The 20,666-nt window shown below is 35.1% G+C and overlaps 14 protein-coding genes and 4 pseudogenes across 18 annotated transcripts, besides 1 other annotated feature; 9 read left to right on the top strand and 9 right to left on the bottom strand.

Moving 5' to 3' along the window:
• Window positions 1-432: 432 nt before the first annotated feature.
• On the bottom strand, window positions 433-1,178 carry TVAGG3_0761790 (uncharacterized protein; the record flags this gene model as incomplete). The annotated part of the gene is made up of 1 exon (XM_051245657.1): window positions 433-1,178. A coding segment is annotated over one exon (746 nt), but the record flags the coding sequence as incomplete, so codon positions are not given.
• Window positions 1,179-1,520: 342 nt separating this feature from the next.
• TVAGG3_0761780 (uncharacterized protein) lies at window positions 1,521-1,809 on the bottom strand (the record flags this gene model as incomplete). The annotated part of the gene is made up of 1 exon (XM_051245656.1): window positions 1,521-1,809. A coding segment is annotated over one exon (289 nt), but the record flags the coding sequence as incomplete, so codon positions are not given.
• Window positions 1,810-2,029: 220 nt separating this feature from the next.
• Window positions 2,030-20,666: part of a mobile genetic element that runs on past the window's edge.
• Window positions 2,229-2,549, bottom strand: TVAGG3_0761770 (uncharacterized protein; the record flags this gene model as incomplete). Its single annotated transcript, XM_051245655.1, has 1 exon — window positions 2,229-2,549. The coding sequence occupies one exon, from the start codon at window positions 2,547-2,549 to the stop codon at window positions 2,229-2,231; it is 321 nt and encodes a 106-aa protein (XP_051092242.1).
• On the bottom strand, window positions 2,705-2,950 carry TVAGG3_0761760 (protein of unknown function, DUF4107 family; the record flags this gene model as incomplete). Its single annotated transcript, XM_051245654.1, has 1 exon — window positions 2,705-2,950. One exon carries the CDS (start codon window positions 2,948-2,950, stop codon window positions 2,705-2,707), a length of 246 nt encoding a protein of 81 aa, XP_051092241.1.
• Window positions 3,431-4,004, bottom strand: TVAGG3_0761750 (annotated as a pseudogene). The gene has a single exon. A coding segment is annotated over exon 1 (574 nt).
• On the top strand, window positions 4,359-5,212 carry TVAGG3_0761740 (annotated as a pseudogene). Its single transcript has one exon. A coding segment is annotated over exon 1 (854 nt).
• On the top strand, window positions 5,636-5,914 carry TVAGG3_0761730 (uncharacterized protein; the record flags this gene model as incomplete). The annotated part of the gene is made up of 1 exon (XM_051245653.1): window positions 5,636-5,914. A coding segment is annotated over one exon (279 nt), but the record flags the coding sequence as incomplete, so codon positions are not given.
• On the bottom strand, window positions 6,309-6,581 carry TVAGG3_0761720 (uncharacterized protein; the record flags this gene model as incomplete). The annotated part of the gene is made up of 1 exon (XM_051245652.1): window positions 6,309-6,581. One exon carries the CDS (start codon window positions 6,579-6,581, stop codon window positions 6,309-6,311), a length of 273 nt encoding a protein of 90 aa, XP_051092239.1.
• Window positions 7,336-8,113, top strand: TVAGG3_0761710 (organellar and viral DNA polymerase type B; the record flags this gene model as incomplete). Its single annotated transcript, XM_051245651.1, has 1 exon — window positions 7,336-8,113. A coding segment is annotated over one exon (778 nt), but the record flags the coding sequence as incomplete, so codon positions are not given.
• Window positions 8,671-10,057, top strand: TVAGG3_0761700 (keratin-associated protein family; the record flags this gene model as incomplete). Its single annotated transcript, XM_051245650.1, has 1 exon — window positions 8,671-10,057. A coding segment is annotated over one exon (1,387 nt), but the record flags the coding sequence as incomplete, so codon positions are not given.
• TVAGG3_0761690 (integrase core domain containing protein family) lies at window positions 10,300-11,385 on the top strand (the record flags this gene model as incomplete). The annotated part of the gene is made up of 1 exon (XM_051245649.1): window positions 10,300-11,385. The coding sequence occupies one exon, from the start codon at window positions 10,300-10,302 to the stop codon at window positions 11,383-11,385; it is 1,086 nt and encodes a 361-aa protein (XP_051092236.1).
• TVAGG3_0761680 (uncharacterized protein) lies at window positions 11,798-12,172 on the bottom strand (the record flags this gene model as incomplete). The annotated part of the gene is made up of 1 exon (XM_051245648.1): window positions 11,798-12,172. One exon carries the CDS (start codon window positions 12,170-12,172, stop codon window positions 11,798-11,800), a length of 375 nt encoding a protein of 124 aa, XP_051092235.1.
• On the top strand, window positions 12,367-13,227 carry TVAGG3_0761670 (KilA, N-terminal/APSES-type HTH, DNA-binding family; the record flags this gene model as incomplete). The annotated part of the gene is made up of 1 exon (XM_051245647.1): window positions 12,367-13,227. The coding sequence occupies one exon, from the start codon at window positions 12,367-12,369 to the stop codon at window positions 13,225-13,227; it is 861 nt and encodes a 286-aa protein (XP_051092234.1).
• On the bottom strand, window positions 13,344-13,817 carry TVAGG3_0761660 (uncharacterized protein; the record flags this gene model as incomplete). Its single annotated transcript, XM_051245646.1, has 1 exon — window positions 13,344-13,817. One exon carries the CDS (start codon window positions 13,815-13,817, stop codon window positions 13,344-13,346), a length of 474 nt encoding a protein of 157 aa, XP_051092233.1.
• Window positions 15,254-16,252, top strand: TVAGG3_0761650 (annotated as a pseudogene). Its single transcript has one exon. A coding segment is annotated over exon 1 (999 nt).
• TVAGG3_0761640 (organellar and viral DNA polymerase type B) lies at window positions 16,708-17,685 on the top strand (the record flags this gene model as incomplete). The annotated part of the gene is made up of 1 exon (XM_051245645.1): window positions 16,708-17,685. The coding sequence occupies one exon, from the start codon at window positions 16,708-16,710 to the stop codon at window positions 17,683-17,685; it is 978 nt and encodes a 325-aa protein (XP_051092232.1).
• Window positions 17,820-18,381, bottom strand: TVAGG3_0761630 (annotated as a pseudogene). The gene has a single exon. A coding segment is annotated over exon 1 (562 nt).
• On the top strand, window positions 19,011-19,445 carry TVAGG3_0761620 (uncharacterized protein; the record flags this gene model as incomplete). Its single annotated transcript, XM_001297295.2, has 1 exon — window positions 19,011-19,445. One exon carries the CDS (start codon window positions 19,011-19,013, stop codon window positions 19,443-19,445), a length of 435 nt encoding a protein of 144 aa, XP_001297296.2.

Raw genomic sequence — 20,666 nt, 5'->3', positions numbered from 1 at the left:
AATGAAAAGTTTGTTTCGTCTTTTGGTACAAAACTTTCTGTCAGCTTGTCATCTGGAATTGGTTCCAACAAACCTTTCTCGAAAAGAATGTTAACAGCTCTGACAATGTTGCACTTGCCTTTTCCGAACAATGGGTTTGTAAGACTTTCGTTCAACATGAAGTGGTTGTGGACAAGTACAATCTTCAACCATGGTAAGTCTTTGTCAACAACATAGTCGTCATGTGAAGAACCTTTAGCTGTAGGTATGTTGACTCGGATATTCACATTTGCCAACGGTGCAATTTTTGCCAATTGACCTCTGAGCATGTACCTTGTCTTCACACATGACTCAAGATACTTCATTTTCTCATCTGTAACAAGACCAGAGTTCCTGAGACATGTAAGAATACAAGGTTCATTGACAATTGTTTCAATTGAATTGTAAATTCCATACCTTGTCAAGTCAATGTCAGACTTATTTCTGAAGGGGAAGTATCCAGCATGTTGTCTGACTGCTTGAGGGTTAGGTTGGTACCATTCGAACTTGACACTTGCAATTCCTTCAATTGCATTCAAAATGTCTGAGTCGGAGTCAACCATTTGTTCTCTCTTTGTAGTCTTGAAAGCGTCAAGAAGTTGTGCGGCTGTTGTGACATTGCCATGTGCATAGTAAATGTGACCATCCAAATCTGTTATGGTCAATCTGAGATTGTGTCCTTTCTTATTTCCGTCTTGAATTGCAGCAAGTACTCCCATGAAGCCTTCTTTGTTCTTTCCTTCGTCAAAGTTTACTGTAAAGGTTCGACCAGATGTAATTTGACTTCTAACTTCACGATACTTTTCATATGCATATCTTGTTCTTTCCATGGGAGCATGTGTGTCTTCACCTTTTCCTTTTTTCCTTCTCAAAGGATGCAATTGTTCGTCATGTTTCCAGTAGAATCTGGCAAAGCCGTCGTGTCCTTCAACTTGAGGTTCACTAACATCGAAAGGCATGTCCATAAGACGTTCTTCTTCTAACCTCTCTAGTCTGTTTGGATAATTTGCACGTGCTGTTTCCAAATCCATTTCGTAGCGAAGACCAGACAATTTGTCATAGACTTTTATGGGTCTTCCCTTCCTATATTTAAACTTCTTCGAAACTCTCCAACCATATCTTTGCAACTCTGCTTTTATTCTAGCAGATTTTCTATCCATTCTATATGGGGGCATTTTTATAAAAATAAAAAAAAATATTTTTTTTCTTTACTTACATAACCGCCTGCTGCCATAAGTCTTTGACGCCAACCATACCAGCTAATGAAGGTTGACTGGTTTAGTTTGGAAACTAAACTTTGGTTTTGGTTTATCTTCAGTTTTTGGTTTTTCTTCTTCTATCGGTTTTTCGTCACTTTTCGGTTCCTCTGACTTTTACTTCACTTGCAGGAACAGTTGTGTCGTCAACATCTTCATAAATCATATATGCCATTTGTTTTTGTTTTCCTTTCAACTTTTTGTGTTTGTTGTAAAGTTTAGAATATTTCGACTCTAAGTCAATGAGATGTTCTATAATGAACTGTTGGTCAGTGAAGTAAACTTTTCCATCTGTTGTCTCGAAAGCTCCTTCAGACTTCAATATTTTATTTGTGAGAGTCTGTTTCTTTTTTGAGATACTTGCCGTTCCATTTTTATGAAAAGTGACTTTGTAGTTAGGGTTTGTATTTCCAGACCTGGCACTTTCTATTATTGAATTTTTCTCTTCATCTGTAAGTTCTTTGACAGGTTTTGACAATGGTTCTGAACTTTTTGTTTGTGGTGTCAAATCTACCGTTTCAACTTCTTCGGTCATTTCATCTCAGTAAAAAATTTTAGTTTGGTTTGTTTTCAACTGGTTGTTGAGGTTTTTTAAGTCGGTCTAAAACTTCCTGAGGTATAGGAAGAACTTGACAAACACGTTGTGTAACTGCTGGAAGCCGACAAATCCATCTTGAACCCATTTGTCTCAATGCTGTATTGTTCATTTCATCTCAGTAAAAAAATTTACATTCCCCAGTTAGTATCCCTAAGTCGTGTACTGTGGCACTGCGCGCCTCCGTACACAACTTAGCGGTTTTGACACTTTACGAAACCGTTAATGTATATTTTACAACACAAACACAAACACCAACTTAACCTTAAATATTTATAAAGCCGCCAACCACTTCACCTCACTAATGAAAAAATAAACGTTTTCACAAACGACTTCACTAATGTAAAAAATAAACGTTCTCACTTACAAAAGTATTGCAACTCCTCCCATTGCTGTGCTTCACATAACAGCTCATAATCTTCTGACTCACTTTCTTCTTCATATAGGTCAAAATCACTGTCAAAATGAATGTTAGTAAGTTTTGACAAAGCTAATGAAACACGTTTACCGTTTGTATCGTATGCTTGTATAAACTTTCCATTCTTCATTCCTTCATAAACGCTCAAACTAACTTTACCCTTTCTCCCTCGTATCTGATAGAATGTATTTTCACGAGGAACGAAGAACAAATTCTTGAACTCATGACCGTTGTAGTTTGTTATCTCAATAGTTTTCGTCATTTACATCCAAATAAAAATTTTCAGTAAATAAAAAATAAACTTAAAAATTAATGATATCACCACCCTCACACGTATGAAAACATAGCACAAAAATAAATTTAGGTGAAGTGGTGACATCTCACCTCTTTTTTCACCTCTTTTTTCACCCGTTGAATTCATTGCTTTATAACTCTCTTCCTTGGTTTCTTTTTAGTTGCTTTCTTCACGTCTGTCTCCAGCTTAACTGTCTTTCTTCTTCGTCCGTAATGATACCAGTTACTTCCACCAGTCAATGGGTCAAATGGTCTTTCGTAAGGGTTTCCATACATTCCATAGGGACCATACGGAAGAACTACTGGTGGAGAAGAAACATTTTCTTTAGTTCCATCGACTCTATTTAAATGCATTGTTTCACCTTTCATCTGGTCATTAAAGTCTTTTGCATGTTTTGCAAACTCATCGTCCTTTCCTAAAGCATTTTCTGACTCAGTCGCAACCAAATTGGATGCTTTATTTATGAGCCCTATTTTATTTAATCTTAACTTCTTTGCAACCCAGCCTCCAATCTTTCCTTTATTTGCATCTAATGTCTTCGAAACTCTTCCTCCACTCATTTTATTTACTGCGTCATAAGCCCCAAGTGCTTTTGCTCCAAATGCTAATGCTTTTGTTCCCATTGCGCCTAAAGCTGCCCAAGCTACCATTTACACCATATTAAAATCATCTCTCTTCAATATTATCTCATAAAAGTTCTCTTTACTGGAGAAAGTCAATGAAACATAAACATTCTCATTCATAAACTTCTTTCTTATCTCATCTATACGCTTCAAAATGTCTGAACAATTGCTAACATCTTCTACAACAGTTATTTCATCATGAATGACCTTCAAGAACAAGCTCATTTAATATGCAATTAAAATCATCTCAATAATGAGTCCATCCTTTCCATCTTTAGGTAGCACAACATCTTTCATTGAAGAAGGTTCGACAAGTCTTATGTTAAACTTACTGACAAAGTTTGTTATACTATAATGCTTCGGCGGCGAATACATGTAGTTTGAAAGACATAATATAGATTCTTCAGCAAATTCACTTATACTGGATTTTATAACAATGTTCTCACGAGACCAAATACCACCAATTGACAATCTTGTAAGCAATCCTGCTGAACCTTCTACTGTAAACGTCGATGGTAACATTCCACGAAGGTCATCTATTGACATCGTTGAGTCACTGATTTAAATATTTTCTTAAAGCAATCGTCATTATCTAACCATGCAATAGCTTTGAAGTTTTCATTCGAATATACATCTGCTTCATTAAATGTAAAACCTGACTTCTTTGCAGAGACGATTTAAAATCTATTGCATTTGTTTCAAAATTATATGCTATGGTAACTTCTGAAGGTAATGGATGTCCTTCCGCAGTCAGTTGTTCTCTCACTACCGTTTGAAGCTTTGTATTAAAAACTTTCATGTCATCTCCTGTATCTAAGTTCACATACACAGCAACAGGAAAACTATCTTGCTTCTTTGTTTCATCATTATACTCAAAACATTAAAGTTCTTCAATAATATTGTTCTTCCTGCTGGAATACTTCTAACTTGTCTTATTTCAATAGCTTTCTCACCTCCTACATACTCTACCCAGTGTCTTGGATATTCATAAGTATACTGACTTTCTTGAATTTTGGTAGGTTTCATCATAACGTGTTCATAGTATATCTTTATACTCTTGTCAGTTAGACTCGGTGCTATGTTCTGAATATTTCTGACTTGCATTTTTAATGAAGATAAAATGAAGCATTTAATACATGACGTAGATGAAGACATGAATGAAAGCAGTGAAAAGCTCAACAGTTCTCTCATTCTTCCTTTCAGTAAGGACTATGAGTTCTGTTCAAATGGTGTGTATTTCTATTGTGGAAAGATGGGTTCAGGTAAGACATTTAACCTCATTCGTCATATACTCATAACAGAACGTTTAGGAAATGACTCATATTATGACCAAATCATTATATCAGCAACTTCAGACTCTATGGACTCAACAGCGAAAACATTTATGTCAAAAGTTCAAGCCTCTGTCGTTAAAGTTCCAGACAGTGAACTCATTGAATTTCTTCAACGTTACATTCGACGTAAGAGGAAATATTATGCCATCGTTGAATTTATACAGTCAGGAATGCAAAAGACTTCTGAGAGATGGAAAGAATTATTGACAAACACCACTTACGTCAGTACTCAGGAGTTTACGATATGAAACGACTTACAAACTACATTCTGTCAAAACTTTCAAAATACCCCTTCAAAAAATATCCTTCAAATACTTTGTTAGTTTGCGACGACTTCGCCGGAAAAGGTTTAGTTTCAAAGCCTGACTCACCATTAGCTAACATCATAACTAAAGTCAGACATTACCATTTAACTGTAGCAATACTTATGCAAACATGGCGTTTTCTTGCTTTAAACATAAAACGTCTCATAACTGACTTCGTTATCTTTCAAGGTTTCTCACGCTATGATATTGAACTCATTTGGAAACAGTCAGGTATAACATTACCTTTTGAAGAAATTTGGGAAGCATATAAGTCTCTCATCTCTCCTCGTTCATACCTTGAGATTCATATCATGACTAATACCATTAAAGTCAAAAATATTCCATGGGAACGACCAACATTGTTTTAAAGTTTAACCTTCAATTGACTGATGGTAAACAAATTCCATGCATCTCTGTCGCCATTTCTGTTAATATTTTTGCTGTCATTCATATCATCCACTTCCCCATCCGTTAACTTTTGAGGATATGCGTTAGAATAGCTGTTCTTAAATGAAGGCTTTTCACCTTTTAGCGCATAAACTCTATAACTTTCTGCATACTTTATGTTTGAACCTCCTGAGCCATCATTGACATAAATTTTTATAGGCTTCCACCCTTTGTTCATGTTCCTGCTTCTTCCCTTAGCTCTTTTGTTCAGTAGTTCTACATCTTTATACACAGCTCCTGTCTCAGTGAATTCAACAATATTTTCATTCGTTAGCTTTACATTCAAACCCTTGTCGAGTATATTGTTCATTTCATACATATAAAAGGTTTTTATTCTATATGAAATGAGAAGCAAATCCATCTTAGCTGGTGCCGTTAATGTTCCAATTGAACCAACATCAAATGTTGACTCACGAACGACAAACAATATTGTCATAAAGAACTATAGTTCAGAGTGTTTGAAAGAAAAAGAACCAGAACTGAAATCCGTGAATTTAAACACAGCTTCAAATGCTAACGCTACATCAGATGTTAAGTTAGAGTATCCACCACTGGACCAAATTCTTTCAAGAGAAGCCAACGACAACCCTTACACAAATGTTCAAACAAATCCTTCAGATAACGTAGACCATTACCTTCTTCAGTTATACCAAACAATTTTACTCAAAGACGATAAGAAGCTTTTGACAAATCTTATAAGCAAGAACCAAATAATTCTAACAAAGGAGGACCTTGAAAATGTTATCTCACGAATAACAGGGAAACAATGTGTCATTGACTATCTCGACCCTGAAATCGAATGCTGTGGTCAAACTCCACTATTCATGAAAATAGGTAACATCCGCATCATTGAAACACCAGGAACTACAGGAGTTGAGTTTAAGTATAAATATTCGAACGAGTATACAAAACTATCTACTTACTATAAGCTTTGCTTGAAATATGTTTAGTAAATTAAAGCAGTCAGGAGGGCTCTTTGAGCCCATCTTGGCGCTTTGCGCCGTCAGTCAAAAAAATTCAAGTTAGCAATTTGTAATATCTGTCCAAAACATCTTCAACAGTATCGAACTCATCTTCATAATGCAAACCTAATCTTATTGACTTGGTGCAGTTTTCACTAACACAATATAGCGCTTTGCGCTCGGCGCCTTTGACGCCTTTTTCTGTTCTCTTGACTGACATAACTAACTCATTTGTTTCATCAAACAGCAACAACCAAAGTTCATGACCTAATACATAACATTCATACTTTATATTTTTAGCTCTGAGTTCTCTTGTAAGCTGTTGCATTTAATATTTTCTAAAAAGTCAACTTCAACAGTCATTCGCACTGGTGCCTTCAGTTCTACAGGCTCTCCTTGAAAGTCAACAAGTCTGAATTGCATGTCTTTCAAATTATGAGGACTAATGCGAACCCATTTACCTAAATGAGTTGCTATGACAGGAACGTTTGGAATGAACATTGAATTTACTTCATAACAGAAAGACTTATATTCTACTGAACCTTTACTATTAACTCCTGAAATACCTGTGACATTAGCTATTTTTGACTCAACGTACAAACAATTACCATAACATACATATGGAACAGATTTCATCTCAATCGTTTTGTCAACACTTTTCAAAGGAAATGTCATATGGTATGCTCCCAGAAGCAATTGAACTCTATGACTCATTCGTGTTATCTTAAACTCCTTCGCATAACTGAACTTCAAAACTCCTGCAATAAGTTTAACATTCATTAAGTTTTCTTCGTTCTCCTTGTTTATTGTAGTATTTATGAGCGCATTTAACACTCCAGCTAATGTTTCCATCTTATATTCTACATTATTGTGAAATCTTATTTCATGCTTCTTTCCATCTATTTCAAACTCTATGAAATCTGTTTCATCTGTTATGACAAAAGTTGCGATAGTATTAAAGTCAACAACTCTGAAAGCAAGTGCTTCATTCTGAAGACCTAAGTTTGTTTGTAGCTTTACTGTTCCGTATTCGTTTGGGTCAGTACTTTGCAAATAGAACAACATTTTATTCTCATTAAAATATGACTATTGCTGCATATGCGTATGAAACAAATGAAGCAAGAAGAGCACATGAACTAGTAAACGAAAACTCAACTTTAACCATTGAAGGCAATGATTTAGTCATTGACGATGGAAAAACTAAAAAAGTCATTGATTTCGATACTTTTAACACTTATGACCCATTCATTACAATAAGTAAAGTTCCTATCATAAATGATGGAACGGTGCAATATATAAATTCTACAGTAGATGCCTCATTAGTGAAAGTACTGAATGTTCTCATTGAATTGTTAAAGAGCTTTCGATTTGACGACAACATTAAATGCCTAAAGAATTTAGTCATGAATGAGAAACAAATATTAGGAGTTGCTGGTAGCAGTAATGATGTACACCTTATGACATTAGAATATTATAACGAACATAAAGATGAACTGAAAGGAGAGAAGGGTGACACCGGACCACAAGGAATACAAGGACCTCAAGGAATACAAGGACCTCAAGGAATACAAGGACCTCAAGGCGAAAACGGTTTGGATGGAAAGGATGGAAAGGATGGAAAAACTGCTAAATCATGGATATGGGACCTTATAAATACTGGTTTAACAGCTGCTTCATATGGAGTTCTTCAATACCAAATCGGAAAGATATGGGCAGTACTTGGTGAAGAAGCTTTAAATGACGTTAAAAATGCTTTGAACTTCATTTCAAATGGTTCGGATACTATTAAAACTTTATCTGGTTGGATGCAAGAAACAAGGAGTCAAATAGATACTGTAAGACGTATAGCAAACAATGCACGTACGGGATTGGATACTTTACGACAAGCACAAAATACACTAAAGGAAGCAAATGATATTCTTGGCTCAGTATCAGACATGCATGAAGATTGGCTTAAAGGTATTGACAAATCTTTAAAAAATCACAGTCAGTCTATTGCTGACTACAAGAAAAGTATAGATTTTTTACATAGTGCTATGGACGTACATGATGGAAGCATAAGGAACTTACTTAATGCTAACAATAACTTACCAGGAACTATTAAAGCATTTATAAAGTCCTTTGTAAAACCCGGTGCTCTAACATTTAGGTCTTTGAGAGCAAGAGCATTGAAGTCAAGAGATGCAGAAACTCCAACAGAAACTCCAGAAGGAACTGAAACAACAGAAACTCCAGAAGAACCACCAAAACCAACAGCTAATGAAATATTGTTCGAATATTTTCCAAGGTACTCTGTTCTCATTGCATACATTCAAGAAATACTTAAGAAAGCAGACTTGACTTTAGGAGATGATGAAAGTTCTGTATATCTTTCGTTCCAATTCCAAATAGCAGAACTTTTGAGACAGATATGCTTAATGTATGACAACATCTCTGATTTCACAAGATATGACGACGACCATGACCCCGAACACGGTGAAGAAGAAGTTTTACAAACATCCATTAAGACAGGAAAGGTTTTAACTCAAAGTCTCATTATTGACACCAAAGATGGCGAAGTGGACGTTCTTCAAGAGCTGAAGAAAAATACTTCTTCGGGAGGTGGTGGTAGGCATGAACTTGAAATAAATGAGATAGAAGAGAAATTAGCCGAAAAAGCAGATAAAAACCACGTTCATTATATAACTTCAGACGAACAGATTATAACGGACTACCATGGATATTTAACACGAACTGAAGAAGTGAAGACGGAAGACCCCAATGAAAGAAGATATAAATACATTCGTGCTAAAGGTTATGACATAAGCTGTACTGTACAGTATGACACGGGTAAAGCACCAGAAGCATTTAGTTATAACGATGAAATTTATGCCTCTACTTTCTCTGTTAAAGGTGTATTAGTTGAACCAAGATTTACTTTGAGAGTTAAGTCAAAAATAACGTTTGAAGATGCTATTAAAAGTAAAGCTGACAAAGTTGAACTCGAAGCAATGAACAAAGTTTTGAAATCTCATAAACACAACATCTCCGATATAAATGAACTTCAAGCTACATTAGACAGTAAAGCCGACAAAAATCATACACATAACTCCTTCTCAACTGTTAGAGCAGACGACATAATATTGAACTATACCCTTGGTTCAAGTGCACCTTTAGAGAATCCAAGTACAAGCGTAAAAGATACACTAAACTCCTTAAATAACAAATGTATGAATATCGAAGGTCATGTCAGAAACTTTGAAACACATGAACTACCAGCAATGTTAGATAAAAAAGCAAATAAGACTCATACACATACAAGTTTTACAACTGTTGCTATAGAAAGTATTGAAGGAACGGTTGAAGAAACTGGTGGGGATGCATTATATTGTAAACCTCCTAACTTTCCACAAGGTTTAACATCGGATGACGACATAACGACGATGAGAAACATTAGATGTAAAGATGTTTATGTCATGAAGGATGAACATAATATTAAATTCACTGCTCAAGATTTATATGACAAGAAGGCTGACAAAACAGAGCTTCAAACATTAAAGACTGAAATACTTCAAACATTATATCCTGCAGGCTCTATTTATACGTCAATGAACTCAATAAATCCAGCAACAGTTCTGGGTTTCGGTACGTGGGAGCAGATTGTAGATAAATTCTTATACTGTGCGAACTCTTCAAAGCAAACAGGAGGTTCGAAGAAAATTACTGAAGCAAACCTTCCACCGCACACTCATACAGGAACTACAAACACAACAGGTAGTCATTCACATTCAATAACAAAAAGAGGTTATACAAATCTTGCAGCAGGTTCGGATAGACAGGGAATGCATAGATATGATATTTCAAGTGACCCAGTAGATTCAAGCGCAGGTATTTTCTGTGGAACCGCAGGAAATCATGCCCATACTTTCACAACAAATCCAACAGGCTCGGGTAAAGATTACATGCCACCATTTGTGACTGTATTTGCATGGTACCGCGTTCAATGAACGCGCTTGAGCCTGCTTTGCGGGCTTACCGTCTTGAATAAAATCTTTAACTTTACATAAATGAGCTTGAAAGAAGTATTCGAACAACATCCATGGAGGTCATTTAAGAAATTCAATGAAGCTGCAAAGAGTTGGGGATTTACTAACAGAGCTGAAGTGAAAAGGTTCTTTGACAAAAATGTTGTACATCAAACAAAAATAAACCCTTACGACTACTTTTTACCAATTTACTCCAACACTCCTGACGCATATCAATTTGACACTCTCATTCAAAGCAGAAAAGGAGGACATAAACCATTCCTCATCTTCATAAATGTTAACACTCGCAAAGCTTTTGCGTATATAATGAAAAATAAAGGAACTCGTGAAGTGTTAAGAGTTTTACAAAAGTTTGTAGCAGAACATAGCCCAAGTACTTTAACATCAGACCAAGACAGTGCATACCTCAGCAACGAAATCACAGAATTTCTCATTAAGCATAACATAACTCACTACACTACTGAAGACCATAACCATAACATACTCGGTATCATTAACCGCTTCATAAGGACTCTCAGAGATTTAAATCAAGAGCGAGACTTTACCGAAGAAACAATGAAACATTTCATCGAAGTTTACAATTCCTCAACACATTCTACAACAGGACATACACCAAATTCAATGACACAACAACAAGAAGAAAAGTATATACAAAAGAAACGAAGTCAAACACAAAATATCAGAAATTCAACACAATTTACTCTCATTCCTGGAACAAAAGTTCGTGTAGTTCTTGACGACAAACCGTTGACAAAGAAACGTTTAAGGTTAAGTCGAAATTATTATATCGTAGACTCTACGCAAGGTAATGGATATCTTATAAAAGCTGCTGACGACTCCATAGCATTTTACCCTCGTCATAAATTAGTCGAAAGTAGTAATGGCAAACTTGCTGAAACCATTGACGAAGCAAAGCGAGGAGTGCTTATTGAAATACTTGGCTATAACACAAACGATGACACTTATAAAGTAAGATATGAAGGAGGCGTTGAAGATGTTATACCATCTAAGAACTTGAGAGAGTCGAAGCCAACACATCTGGGACCATTAGAGCGGGAGTACTGGAAAGACAAAAATATGCCAGAAAGAATAAGAAAATTCTTCTAAACTTTTTCATTAGATGTAAATCAGACATGAATGAGAACAGTCATGTATTATTAATGGTACCATTTATTTTAGGTCAAAGCTTCCACGAGAGAAAAGATTCCTCATTCGCTAAGGATTCCAAAAATGAAAAAATCATTGATTTCGGCTGAGAAAAAACAGCAAAACCCTTCTTCCACGGGAACAAAGAAATAAAGAAGAAATAAAGTAAATTTTTTATTTATTCCCGTGGAAGATAGAGCACTTTTATGACACTTTTTATTCACGACAAACAAGACAAACAAAGAAAATAAGAAAATACGGCGCCGTCGCGGTTCGAACCACAGACCCTGACCCCTCCATAACACCACCTTAGACCACTGTGCTACGTAGCCTGTCGACATAAGATTTTATAAATTGCATATTTGACGTAAATTTATTTCCATCTGGCTTCCCACTGCATAAGATATTCATACGTGTTTGTAAGACATTCATTAAACTTCTTTTCTATTGCATCTAATCTTGCGTTATTTTTTTCAATAACTTGTCTGTATTCTTCATCATCTCCAGCAGTGTTTGGGTCTTCACGTTTAAAATATTCATTGTTAACCAATTTTTTATCTACAAATTTTATTAGTGTTTGATTCACTTCGTTATGATAACGGTCATATTCTTTCAATACGTAAGTGAAGACAAAATGCGTCGTACCTTCAATCTTAAAGCTTAAAGAACTTTCAACACAGTTTTGAGGGTCTGTCAGTGCGTCAATGAGATAGTATTCGAAGTCAGTCAATAATCTTTTTAAAGTCATTTCATACAGGATAAAATTTAATGTTGTGAAGAAATAGTGTTTAACACAGAAAAAATAACGCTAATTTTTAATAAAATTTGACGAAGTTGCTGAAAAATACATGTAAAGCGTTTATTTTTGGTCTTTTGTGAAAGTCAGAAAATAAAGTTAGTTTTATTTTTATTTATTTTTTTATTTTGTATGTAAAGACGGTAATGTCAACATCAGAGAACACAACAACTGCTATCGTTCATGAAGCCATTAATGAAGAATACGAGTACATACAGTATAACAAACAGTTACGTCTCATTCGTTCAGTCAAAGATGATATGTACCAAATGCAAAGTATTTTGACAGCATGTTATGCTCCAGATACTAAGCTTCCTAAAGACTGGTTTAGGAACCAAAGCACTATTGAACTATTAAATGAAGCACAGCGAGACATACTTTTTTCTGAAAACAGTGAAGAACAGCGAGTAGGGAAAAAACCCTGGTCGTCAAAACTCTATGAAAATCGTGAAAAATTGCCAAACGGTTTGAGAGGATATTATGTTCATAGACTTCTCGTAAATGCTGTAGCAATGTGGGCTTCACCTCGTTATGCTTGGAATATTTACAGACTTCTTGACGAAATTCACAGACAAGAACGTGAAGAGATGGAAAATAAACTTCAAGCAAAAGATGAAGTCATTGAATCCAAAGACAAAAGCATACAGAAAAGAATACCACGTTCAGTACCAAAAGGAAAGGAAAAGAACTATAAGTATATGATTTATACTGAAGAGTTGGAGAATGAAGAAGACAGAGATATGGTTATGTTGCATTTAGTCAGAAGAAACAACAAAAGCTTTTACGACCTTGCTAAAATATATAAATCTGACAGAAACTGGTTCTATCGTGAAAACTTACCGATTTCAATGACACCGAATGAGCAAATAAAAGAAATTGTCAAAAATACTCTTCCTCAAACACACTATGACATCAAAGGTTGCACAATACTTACCTTCAAAGAAGACTTAACATTACTGAAGGAAAAAATAACAGAATATTTCGATAACTTCAAAGAGGAAGAATGAAGTCACGACAACATTAACGAAGAAGTCACGACAACATTAACGAAGAGAGAATGAGGTGAAAAAACAGGTGAAAAAACGGGTGACATCTCACCTCTTCACCAAAAATATATTTTTGCTTAAATAGCTTCAGGGTCAATTTCTTCAACCATTTCACTTCCTTCGTCAATGTCAATAGAAGCTTCTTCAACCTTTGGTAGGATTTTCTGTATAACATCTTTGTTCGTTATTGTCTTCAGAGATGAAGGATAATATTTCACATTTGTTTCACCCTTCTTATATTCTTTCTGTTCGGAAAGATTCATAGCAATACTGAAGAAGTCAATGTTGGAGTTCTTTATAACAGTATAATGAGTATCTTTGACATTCACGAAGAAACCCTTTTGTTTCAAAACTACTGCTAACTCTTGTGAAGTATAACGTTTGCGGTCAATGACGATAGCTAATGGTCTGACATACTGACCGAACTTAGATTCTTTCACAAACTTCTTGTTAAAGATAACATTAACGTTTGAAGCATTATTGAACTCATTCTTGATGGCAGTAGCGAGAGCATTGTATGAAAAGAACTTGCAATCTTGCATGTGTTTCATTAAAATAAAAATATTAAATTATTTTTGAAAAAATAACTTAAAAAAATCTAATCTAATTTTTTCAAAAAATATTTTTTTATTTCCTACTAAAGATGTATCGGAAGTTGTCTAAGTTAGAACACTCGGAAATAAAACAACTTCTTACAGAAGCTAATATAGAAGTAGCAAAGCATTACGCAACAAACAAAAAAGCACTCGCTGACTTCATTAAAGACTATAATGGTGCAATAAGTTATGATAGAATTCATGAGTTCATAAAGCCGCAACGCGGCGAGGACGAAGTCCATGCAATAGCATTTCCTTTAAATGACGTTGCTATTGACTTATATCATAGACGTTCAATACCTCATGAAGTAAGGCGTGAGATGTTTGACATAACAAATGCAAACGTTGGTGAAACAAGAAGAAGAGACGACACACTGAAACAACAGAGAAGAGAGATGTTTAAAAGTGCTATAGAACAAGTTCGCAAAGCTAACGATGTCATTCGTTCCATTGACGACAAACAAAAGAAGGTGAGAGATGGTTAAAGAAAGATGAAGAGAATAGTAAGAGAAATGTGAAGTCAGGCAATAGACTCATTGACTTTAACATCGAAGCTTTAGATGAACCAAACAGAGACTACTTACACAAACATTTCGGTAAGGTTTTCATGAGACTCTTAGAGAAAATTAAAATAAACTCCAACAGAGATGGATGGTATGTTATAAACTTGGTGGAAAGTATGAATGTTCTACGTTAAACCTCAATAATATTGGAACATTACTACATCAGCTCTTGAAGGAGAACTTTATATCAGAGATAGAAGCAAATGCTGCAGGTATTGTTGAAATGCACTATGACTTCTTCTTGACAAACATAAAGAATCTTACCGAAATAAAGATGTATGATTTAACAGAATATGAAGGCTTAACGATGTCAGATGTAAAGAAAGGCAAACCAAAAAAGAGACCATATAGAGATGAAAGCACACTGACAAATGACCAGAAAGCCATTTTGGAAGCTCTTAAGCAAACAGGAAACCCAGCACTTATAGAAAGCTTTTGGAAAGATAATGGTGAAAAGAAGTTTTATAAGAAAGAAGCGGTCAGTTCTGGAAGTATCTTTGCACATTACCTATAAATCTTGAGCGCTACCAAATCTTCAATGAACTGAACAAAAGAACTGCAACACTTATGACAGAAGACAATTGTTTCGTTTATGCTTGCATTCAGGCTGGAGTAAATGAAGAAACTATTGACCACATGAGAGAAGTCATTCGTGTTAGAGACTTTCCTCAAAGTAAAGTACAAGAAATTTCTGACGCAACAGGTATAGCATTTAATGTTACCATTGGTTACTTCAATGACTCAAGACATAATGAAATAAAGAATACATACCAAAAAGAATGTGAAACTGTTAGAACTATTGACTTACTTCTTGTTGAAGACCACTACATGCTAAACGAAAGATTACCAATTGACAACATATTTCATTCGCAACTATATAGAAATCTTGAAGGAGTGTGGTGGAATGAACATTGAGAAACAAATGAAGATTTATACAAAGAGAGAAGATAAATATGTAGTTCGTTATGATAGAACAACACCGTTATGGGATGTTATGAAAACATTGTGGGAGTGCAAATATTTCGAACCTATTTCTTATGGAGAACTTTTCACATATACTACTGACTTATATAAACAGAACCTTGCACCATTTAAAGATTTGACATATGCTCCAAAGTATTGTGTACAACTGAAGAAGAAAGCCGAGTCAAAAGAAGTAAATAAAAATAAGTGCAAGTTCATTCCTGAGCACGTTTTCTTTGCTGACTTTGAGTGTAGCACTGATGGAGTTCATAAAGCTTTAACATTTGTTATGACAGTGAAGATGGTTCAGTGAGTGAAAGCATTTGGGGTCAGAACTGTGCAACAGAATTTTTGGAACGACTTCCTGACAAGAGTTTAATATATTTCCATAACCTCAGTTATGATATAAACTTCATCTTAAGACACATGACAGAAGTGAAAGGAACTCCATCATTAAAGGTTCACGAACAATGCAAATAACTGGCTTATATAAAGGAAGGGCAATTATTATAAAAGACTCTTACAGTGTTATAAATAAGAAGCTTAAACTATTTCCTGCTATGTTTAACTTACAAACAGGACCGAAAGAAGTATTTCCATACAACTACTACAGCAGTGTTTTGTTAGCAAATGACAACAGAACTGGTGTCATTTCTGAAGCATGTAAGTTTATCCATGATGCAGATACATTTATGAAGAACATAGATTCCATCAAAGGTTGCAGAATAGATGAGAACCACTTCGACTTAGAAAAGTATAGCACATTTTATTGCAAACAAGATGTAAGAATTTTAAGAGAAGGTTTTGTTAAGTTCCGCAATGACATATTGAAAGAATTTGATTTAAACGTTTATGACTACGTTAGTATTTGTTCAATTGCTAACAAATTATTTGAGAACAGAGTGTACTTCCCGAATGGAAATTTATATGACCTCTCAAATAAACCAAGAGAGTTTATTTCACGCTGTATTCAAGGTGGAAGATGTATGTTGTCAGATAACATTAAACAAAAGAGCGAAAAGAAACTCATTGCTGACTTCGACGCTGTTTCATTATATCCATCCGCTATAGCAAGACTTTATACTTTAGAAGGTATTCCAAAGGTTATGAAGAAAGAAATGTTAAGCACAGAGTATCTCATGAGACATTTATTCGATGACGACCAAAAGGAACCCATTGGTGAAAAGTTTATGTCTGGCTTCTTTGTTCTCATTAAGATAACAGAGATTGGAATACATAGACACTTTCCTTTAATAGTTTGTGACCCTGAACTAAATCCAGAACTTAACGTTCCCAGAAGTTCAAACACTTGCTGTTTAATGTATGTTGACCATATAACATTACAAGACCTCATAAAATATCAAGGTGTCAAATGTGAAGTGTTGCAAGGATACTATTACGATGGAAACAGAGATATTAGAATAAGAGATGAAGTAAAGAAGTTGTTTGAGTTAAGGTTAAAGTATAAGAAAGAAGGAAATCCTTTGCAAGAAAATATAAAGCTCATTCTGAACAGTATTTATGGCAAAACTATTCTATCTCCTATTGAGTCAAAAATAACCATAGTAGATGACAAAGATGCTATAAGATATGCCATCAGAAACTACAACCATATAGTGAAGTTCGAAGGTTTGGATGGTTCAGATAAAACTATTTTCAAGCTAACGAAAAGCATTTGCAGACACTTTAACTTCTGTCCACTTGGTGTTAACATTCTGTCTATGTCGAAGAGAATAATGTGTGAAGTATTCTGTACTGCAGAAGACTTAGGAATGGACATCTTTTATAGCGATACCGACAGTATGCATCTCTACAATGAAGATATCCCTCGTTTAGCTGAAGAGTTTGAGAAACGTTATGGAAGAGTTCTCATTGGTAAAAACCTTGGTCAGTTTCATAGTGACTTCGCAGAAATAACACCTGGAAAACAAAGTTTAGCATACAAGTCAATATTTTGTGGAAAGAAGACTTACATAGACTTACTCACGAATAATTTAAATGAAGTTGCATTTCACTGCAGAATGAAAGGCGTGAAGCAAGATGTTATTGCTTTAACCGCTAATGAAATGTTTCCTGACTCTGTTCGGTGTTTCTATGATGAAGATAAAGGTTTAATGGTTCCGCAAGGAAAATTTGACAAAGACTCTGAGTTCAGTGTTATGAAGTTATATAAAGCACTTTATGACGGTCAAGAGATTGGATTTGACTTATGTAAGTCTTCTAGTCCTTGCTTTGCTGAAAAGTTCAACTTTTCAATAACGACTAAAACAAGCTTTATTCGTAAGTTGAAGTTCTGAGGTCATGGGCTTCGCCCTTGCCGCTAGCGGCTTATTTTTGTCAGCAATGAGGTCAGCAATGAGGTCATGAATGAGGTCATTTATTTTTGTCAGAAATGAGGTCATTCGTGATAAAAATAAAGCTAGCGTAGATTTTACAATACTGCGATGGTAGAGTTTAAGAGTTGTGCTTCAATGTAGAGACAGTCCTTATGGTCTGGAGGCAAGAACACTGGACATTTATGGTCATGAGTGGAGAACATGTCTATCCAAAACTCACGATTGAAGCCAGTTAATTTATAGTATTTAGGGTTAGGAAGTGGTGAAGTTCTTGTATGACCAATGAACTCATTTTCAACTCCCTTACTTAAGTTTGAATATAATATAGCTTGCTTTCTATCCCAAATGCCAGGTGTTACAATCTTTGAAAATTCATTTTTCCTCGGAAGCATTGCATCATAATTGAAAACATTCTTGAAGTCTTCATTGGGTTCAGAGATTTGAAACCTTATACGTAATGGATTTTCTTTCTCTTTAGCGACTTCATTGAATGGTGAGAATACAACAAACTGACAGTCATGAGTTCCATCTTCATTTTCATTAAATTCATAATGAAAGTCTATAAGTTGTGGCTGACTACCTTCTTCTTTCAGTTGTGCAAGAAACTCACGTAAAGGCTGTAAAGTTTGTACTTCAATGTTGAACTTTTTCGAACATCTCATTAAATGAAATCATACATTGCAACAATGTGTATCGTCTTTAAAGTATTTGTATATGTGAATGTTTTGGGCGCTTAAAGACTGTTCGTCATTTTCTATCTCGACTTGAAGTATAAAGTCAACCTTTCTGAAAGCACTGTTATATACAATAGATGTTATGCCAATGTACTTCTCTTCATTTATGTTCACAATCCAGTCTGTTGAAACTTAAACGTTACTCTGTTCCCCTTTATTTTGACGTCAGGGTTTTCACTACTGAACGCAACAGTTAAAGGTATTTGTCTATACATTTAATTCGGATAAAAATAAACCATTTACTCTTTCTTTGCTTCAGCTTCCTTTGCTTTTTGTTCTTCCTTTGCTTTGCTTCTTCTCTAGCTTTTTCGCCAGCAAAGCGTGGGTTCTTCTGTCTTCCAGCAGCTAATGCAGCTAGTGTTTTTCACTAAGTTTCTCTTTGGTCTTCTGGCTTTTGTTCTGGTTTTTGTTCCTTCAGTTCGGATAAAATTTGTTCACGAATTTCTTTCTTCAATGCTTCAACATCTATGACACCTTGGGTCTTGTCCGTAGGATTTGACTGAGTCATTTGACTGTAGATAAAAACTAAATTAAAACTTTAACCGATGTAAAATGAGCTTGTCAAAATCAGAACGAGAGTCTATTATATTAAATGACGCCAGAGGAATACAACATCCTTTCTATTATGTAAGTCAGAGTAAAGATGGTAAAATATATGTAAGAAAAAGAAAGGTTCCATTAGCGAATACAGAGAGCGACAACATTAAGGTGCATGACAAGGGTGAAGTCCACGAAGCCCATATAAAACCTTCTGTACAAACTGAAAAGTCAATAGAACAAGAAGAAAAGAAGCCAGATGTACTTTCAATAACGAACCAAGAGCTTATTGCAAAGTTCGTGAATTTCATTGAAAAGCAAACCGAGTCAAAGAACCCTGACCCACCAGTGAAAGAAGTCGAGACAAAAGAGAATGTACAGTTCATTGAAAATGTCAAGAAACAACTTCCACCACGAATGCCAAGAAGAAGAGTGAGAATAATGAAGTAAATAGATATTTTTATCTGAAGTAAATACATGCAGAACGAACAGTTTAAACGAATTTACTCCAGCAGAGCATATTCATCAGATTCGCTCATATTTCGATATCATAGACAATGCAGTTCAAATTGGTGACACTAATAGAAAATATTCTGACGCAAAGATTCCATCACAACCTGGAACTGCTAAAGATAACACATGGGTAACATTCAATCTCTCACCTCCTGGTGAAAATATGTTGACCTTTACAATACATTCATTACGTATAAAATGGAAGGTCAATTTATTGTAGATAAAGAAATTGGTTCAGGTTCCAATAAAACAAACCCACCAGGATTTTGGATTGGTTTCGATGACGCTTTCTATGCAGTTGCTGGATATTCAAATCCTTGCAAATGGTCGTATCGTATATTCTCAAGACAACGCAAGAGAGAAGCATATATAACTTCAAACTCACAAACTACCGAACAAATAAAGAAAGTAGATGTTTTCTCAAAGACTCGACATGAAGATGTATGGAGTCATTCGGGAACATGCAGAACAGGACAAATTGTTAGTGGTCCAATTACAGCAGGAAAAATCATTTGATTTTAAGCTTCGTTTAAGAATTCCTGTTAGAAGATTCCTTCCATTAGAAGCTATTCGATTTATATTCCAGCTTTTGCAGGAAACATTCAGCTTAAAGTAAAGTTCAGTAGCGACGCCTTACAATGCACATCTATATCTGTAAATGATATCATTGCTTTCAATCCAACTCTTAAAGTTGCATTTGCTTCAGATTCAAATCCACCGACAAATAAATTTGTTCCATGGAATGAACCATTCACTATGATAACGAAGGCAATAGAAGCTAGTGGAACAGTTACTATTACAACTGTAACCCAGCAACTATTTCGAACAAAGATGGATTTTAATGAATGTTTCATTCATCCAAAGTCATTCTCTTTAGACCCTAACATTTATACAGAACTTGTAGAACATTATACAAACGAGGCTTTATGTTTTCCTGTTAAAGTTATGGATTGGATTCCTAGGACGGTTCATTCTCAAAGAATACAGATAGTTCAAGTGCAACATTTACAGCAGCTTATACGCCTATTAATGTTAAAAGTATTTGGGCACTATTTAGAAAGAAAGACAACTATTATGTTAATTTTGAGAACCCTAAGTTTAAATATCTTCAGCTTTCCATGGAGCTTATGGAAATATGCCTGCAGAACCTGAAAAAAT

This window comes from Trichomonas vaginalis, chromosome III, assembly GCF_026262505.1.
Source record: "Trichomonas vaginalis G3 chromosome III, whole genome shotgun sequence".
NCBI classification, from domain to species: domain Eukaryota; phylum Parabasalia; order Trichomonadida; family Trichomonadidae; genus Trichomonas; species Trichomonas vaginalis.
Note: the sequence above shows the minus strand (reverse complement) of the source record. Positions and strands in the feature narration are given on the sequence as shown.